The sequence below is a fragment of the Pinus tabuliformis genome, chromosome 7 (genome assembly GCF_031772625.1).
Source record: "Pinus tabuliformis cultivar Carrire ecotype Pingquan chromosome 7, CPIR1, whole genome shotgun sequence".
NCBI lineage: Eukaryota > Viridiplantae > Streptophyta > Pinopsida > Pinales > Pinaceae > Pinus > Pinus tabuliformis.
The window spans coordinates 1,424,337,761-1,424,343,689 of NC_142293.1; the positions used below are offsets into that span (position 1 = coordinate 1,424,337,761).

Consider the following 5,929-nt stretch of genomic DNA (forward strand, 5'->3'; position numbering starts at 1 on the left):
GGTAAACCATACCATGGATAACCGCCATGTACAATACATAAAACCATACCATGCTATGCTATGCATCTGGATGGGGCATCTGAGATGTGACGCGCTGAGCAAGCATGTTACTCCATGTTAACCGAACAATTCAAATTCAAATTCGAAATTTGAACTGGTGAATCCGCCCCGCCAAATTCGAAATTTGAACTGGTGAACCCGCCCCGCCCAAATTCAAAATTTGAACATCGATAATTGCTATATCTCGCATTTCAAGTCGTCTGGCATCATGGTTCAGGGCGGGCACGAGACATATATCCGGAATTCCTTCCTGGGGCAGCGCATTACCGCCGGCGGAAGCCCCGACGAGAAGAAATTCAGCGGCGTGGGCATAAGCCTCATGGGCAACGACAACGCTGTAACGGACGTTGTCATCTTTTCGGCTGCTGTGGGGATTGCAGTGACAGGTCAAGCCAATATCCTCACAGGAGTTCACTGTTATAACAAGGCCACAGGCTTCGGAGGAGTTGGAATCAAACTAAAGCTCGGTGGATTGACTCAGACGAGGAGCATCGGTTGTTATTTGGATTATACCGCCATTGTTGCAGAGGACACTGTGCAGCTTGATATTACCAATAGTTTATTTATTGGGGATGCCAACGTGGTGCTGAAATCAACCCTTGCCAAGCACGCCAATATTCTTAGCCTCCGCATATTCCATAACCAAATATTCAAGAAATGAAAAGGCTTCCTGTTGTCCCACTATAAAAGGTTCGTCGATACGCTTCATCTCTGCGCAGCCGGTTAGAGCAGGACCGCCATGGGAACTGCTTGCAGAACGAAGGTTGTGCTTCTAATGTTTCCTTAATTTGCTGAAATTCCTGTTGGAGGTTCTGAGTTTGTTCCTCTAATAGCTCTGGAAGTTGGACAAACTCAACCAAAGGAGACAATTTGAGATGCTCTTTGATGTGTAAAATCAAATCATAGATCTTCCTGCTGGTTTGATAAAGTTACACATTATTGGTATTGTGCGACGTCATCAAATCATAGATCTTCAAGCTGGTTTTATAACATTACACATGATTGGTATTGTGCTACGTCGTGCCACCTATGATGCTTCTTGGAGAAGGGCATTCAAATATTTAAGCCATATACTCACAGCGGAACCCTTATCATTCTTGTTCTTCTTTATTGCCTGGCGGTCTCTCTAGATCTGCTTAACAATAGGCTTTATTTTCATTACTACATCTTTTAGAGGCACCAATTCTTTCCTGCAGCGAACTGCAATGTCTATGCGATCCATGATCTGTTGCATTACTTTGTCGATACCCACACCAATAAAGTTAAGAAGCTTTTTAATTTGAAGTTAGCATCTAGCAGTGGGCACATCTAGTTTTGTTTTTTCTTCTTTTTAAAATCGTTTTGATCCTGAGCGTGAGAGATATTGATTTTGAAAAGTTATTCAATTTATAAATTAGGAGTAATATTTACAATGAGATTTATGTATAAATTAAATTTGAGTAGGAATTAGTTGTAGATAAAGACGTCCTCGTTGACCAGAGCAAGCAATCGCAATCACTGTTTAGAGCCAATTCCCATTGCCTTTGTGGAGGCTTTGGAAAATAACGTCTAACACACAAATCACAAAGCAGATCAAGTCAGTAATTATTTATATTATTTTGGTCTTTCAATGAATAACAGTGCAAATTTTCTATGTATTTTCTGATTTCATGTTTGGAATAAGAGCCAACAAATTTAATTTTTAAAAAGCTTTCAATTTTAATTTTGAATTAACCTTTAATTTCATTTCATTTTAAAATTTAAAGCTTTCAAATGGTTTCACGTTTGGAATGAATAATGGATGGACAATTGAATTTCTGAAAGCTTTCAATCTTAATTGACGAGGGAGAATGTTAAGAAGATTTTTAATTTGAAGTGAGCATCTTCTAACCTCACGGAAAAGAGTGGACACATCTCGTTTCGTTCTTCTACGTCATTTTAAGCCATAGCGTGAGGAAGATCGTTCCATTTAGAAATTAGGGATAGCCCGAGGGTCGAGTTAATGTATACCATGATTATTATATATATTTTAAATTAGAAAAAGAAAAGGGTATACACATTTCCAAGTCATTTCCAATTTGCCCAATTTGTGATTTCAGATTTGAAGTCTACAATGATTATTAATACATATTCTGAAAACGCATTTTAAGTCATTTCCAATTTGTGATTTTTGAAAAATTATTCTCTTTCCAATTTGTGATTTTTGAAAAATTATTCTCTGTGCCCGTCCTTTTCCCTTTCTCATTTAAAAAGGAATTATAATATACAAAGGGATTTAACGCAACAGATTTGGAAAAGTCATTCCATTTTCTTGTTAAATGAAATTTCTAGTCATGTTATTCCTTTCTTTTTTTTGAGATAAAAACATGGTATAAAATTAAGTTATTCTATTTTCTTGTTAAATGAAATTTTTGGTCATATTTTTCCCTTTTTTTTCAAATAATAACATGGTATAAAATTGTATTGAGGTTAAGAGTTATTTAGTTATTTTTATTTTTAATTACATTTAATATAAAGAATTAAAATTAATGTAAAAATTTATTTAAAGTTTTTTATTTATTTTTAAATAAGAAGCATAGTTTAAAATTGTATTTAGATTAATGAGATATTTTGTTATTTTTAATTATGTTCAAAATAAGGAATAAGGAATGATAATTAATGGATATATTTCATGAATACCTATAATAATTATGTTATATATTTTAATATTTTATTAGAAATAAATATTCAATTGGGATTATCTTACATGCTTCACTAGAACTATTATTATTGTTAGTTTGATGAATATTGTTGTAATGACTTGATTTTGAAAAAGCACCCTTGAGCTAATATAGTTGTGGATTATTTCTTGGAAGCTCATAGACAACCAATTTCTACTCTCTCTTTTTAATGTCTTATTATAAATAATCAATAAATAATTTACTTAGTATTTAAGGCAACTGAGTTATGAATTAAAGTAAGTAAAGGTGTAGATTTAATTATATTAGATATGGACACCTCTTTCTCACACACACACGCGCGCACACACACACACATATCATTTTCTTTCCTTTTTTTAAATCTATATTAAATATGGAATGTAGAAAATTGTACACATATATATTAATTTTTCCATAATTATATGGATTTTGAATTCTTTTTAAATGATATTTTTTAAGAAGAAAGTATAAGATAATTGTTTGTATTGCTGCAATATTTCCATTTAAATGAGGAATAAATACGTAAAAATTGTGGACAAGGGATACAATTGTGAGGCTAATTTCACAAAGAAAATTGATTGTTTTTTATTTTTAAAATAATGAAATTAGAAAAAACCAAACCTTATATGTAAAGAATTGGTGCAACATTTAAAACTATTAACATAATGAATATTTATATTTTTTACCATGTAGAGCTCACTATGAAGTAAGTCAAATCTAGTAGCTCAAAACTTAATTTTTCGTTAAATTTATAAGAGAAACATTCATCATTGGATTTTTACATTAATAATTTTATGGCAAGAAAAACAAAATATAAATTAATATCTCTTTTACAAATTACAAATTTGTTATTTATATAAACACATATATGTATGCTTGTAATTTCACCAATTATGAATATTTGTAACATGTTGTATTAGTTCAATTATGAATATTTGTAACATGTTGTATTATTTTGTCTAGACAAAACATATTGAAGAAAAACATGTTGATTATGTTTTATACATTCATAACATTAAAGGGGCCGACCTCCAAGCCCGCCTAGACCCCGACCTCTAACATCAAGGTGGGACTAGTGCCAAGGAGAATAGAGGGATTAGAATACCATTAAGAAATTTGTTATTGTTGATTGGGAGAGCCGCCTAGGCATCGTTGTTGAAGGACCAGAGTTCTAAGGCACCTCCTGGTGGTTCAAGATTCCTCATAAGCACCTGAGTGATTCTTCCCAAATCAAATAGGTTCATCAACCAGAAGCTTCCAGTGGTTTCTTCAGCCTCATAGGCATATCTTGCTCTCAAAAACTAATCACTAGCAAGCCTCCTGGGAGGCATTTCACTATGCAAAGAACTTCATCTCACTTTCAAGAGAAGAGAGCCCATTAGCAACAAGGTTCAATACTATTGTCAAAATGTCTATGGGTATACGTAAGATATGTTCATATATAGAACTTGTGCATGTACGAAAGATGTGCATATACGGAAGTCACATAAATTTTCTATATGTGCATCTTATGTATTGCATATCTTCCATATATGCACAACTTTTGTATATGTGCATATCTTTTGTATATGCACCTATACGGAAGAGGCACATATATATGGAATATATGCGCATATAGAGAAGAAACACATATACAAGTGATTCCACCTCCAGCTACCCATATTTCTCTTCAGATGCGGAATCTCTCTGCAGACAAACTTCATCTATTGCTACTGCTAAAATAGAAAGAAATTTACATCATATGGGTTTTGAAGACAGAGCAGGGAAATGGGTTGTTGGTGGAAAATGCACTCGAGCTTTACATGGAAAATCATCTGTTAGAGATGGGGATTTTTGTTCTACGGAGAAGCCTTTCATCCCTGTAGATTATCAGGCTAATTTAAATTCAAACTCTCAAGCTCGGAAGGATTCCAAGAAGCCCAAGAAGCCAACTTCTCCAGGCAGGAAGCTCGCAAATTTTCTCAATTCGCTGTTTATGGCTGGCAGTACCAAGAAATTGAAGCTTTCATTATTTTCGTCTATAAGTGACTCCAATTCATATGATTCTTCTGAGAAAAGACCCACCTCTGTTGACTCATCTTCTTCTTCAGTACAATCTAGGCCATGTTTGAGTAAAACATCCAGAGGATCGAAGAACAGTAGTGGGATGAGTCAAAGATCTGTGACTTTCTATCCAACAAGTGGAACTTTGGATGAGGACTCTAACCCCTCTGGGGACAAGTATCTCCATAAGCCGAATCCTGTTAATAATCTACATACATATCCATCTACAGATGCATACAAGCTTTCACTGCTCAGCAAAGAATTGCAATTTCATATTCTTGAGGAGGACTGGCATGCAGCAGCAGCAAAGGACATAATTACTAAGTATCAAAAATCAAGGAGCATTATGGAAGTTGTGGTAATTAAGGGTCTTGACAAACAAGACGAAGAGGAGGAAGACGATGACGATGTCAGTTGTTCAAGTTCTGACCTATTTGAGCTGGAGAATTTGGCAGAAATCGACATGAACATGAGCGTGTACCAAAAAGAGCTTCCTGTTTATGAGACTACTCATTTGGAGACCAATAAAGCCATTGCAAGGGGATTGATTGTTTGATGAAGAAATAGTGCTTTGTAATCCCTAATATAATAATCTTGACATTGGTAACGCAGTGTCTGGCAAAGTTGCAGGTTCTATGAAAAATTCAAATTTTACAAACTCGCATGCATAAATTATGTAAGCTTTGGTAAATAGAGGTTTTTAGTGACAACCATCAATTATACTCAGCACCCATTATGTATGATATGAATAAACAGCATCTGCTTGTTGTTACCGGATGCCATTGAGCCATCTTAGCTCATGCAACTTGCCATAATCTTATGGCTGGTCTGAGGGCAGGTTGCTTATTTGTAAACTGACAGCTGGTCTGGGGCAGGTTGCTCAGGATCTAATTTCTAAGTTGACAGCTGGTCTGAAGGCAGGTTGCTTATTTCTAAGCAGACACTAAAAGTGTCTGATAGGTGACCGTGAGTTTGGCACAAGTGGACTCAGCCATTGTGGTTGTGTAATGCCATACAAGCAATATTAGTGTGGCACAGGTAGACTCAGCCATTGTGGTTGTGTAATGCCATACAAGCAATATATATGCGTGTAGTGCAGATACAGATATACAATGCTTCATGTTCAGATATTCCACACTATATATCTC

At 35.0% G+C, this 5,929-nt stretch overlaps 1 protein-coding gene and 1 pseudogene across 1 annotated transcript; both read left to right on the forward strand.

Annotated features, from left to right (window-relative positions):
• The first annotated feature begins 268 nt into the window (after positions 1-268).
• On the forward strand, positions 269-768 carry LOC149253018 (polygalacturonase QRT3 pseudogene; annotated as a pseudogene).
• A 3,711-nt stretch (positions 769-4,479) lies between these two features.
• On the forward strand, positions 4,480-5,337 carry LOC149253019 (protein BIG GRAIN 1-like B). The gene has a single exon (XM_089454339.1). It carries the CDS (start codon positions 4,480-4,482, stop codon positions 5,335-5,337), a length of 858 nt encoding a protein of 285 aa, XP_089310465.1.
• Positions 5,338-5,929: the final 592 nt, after the last annotated feature.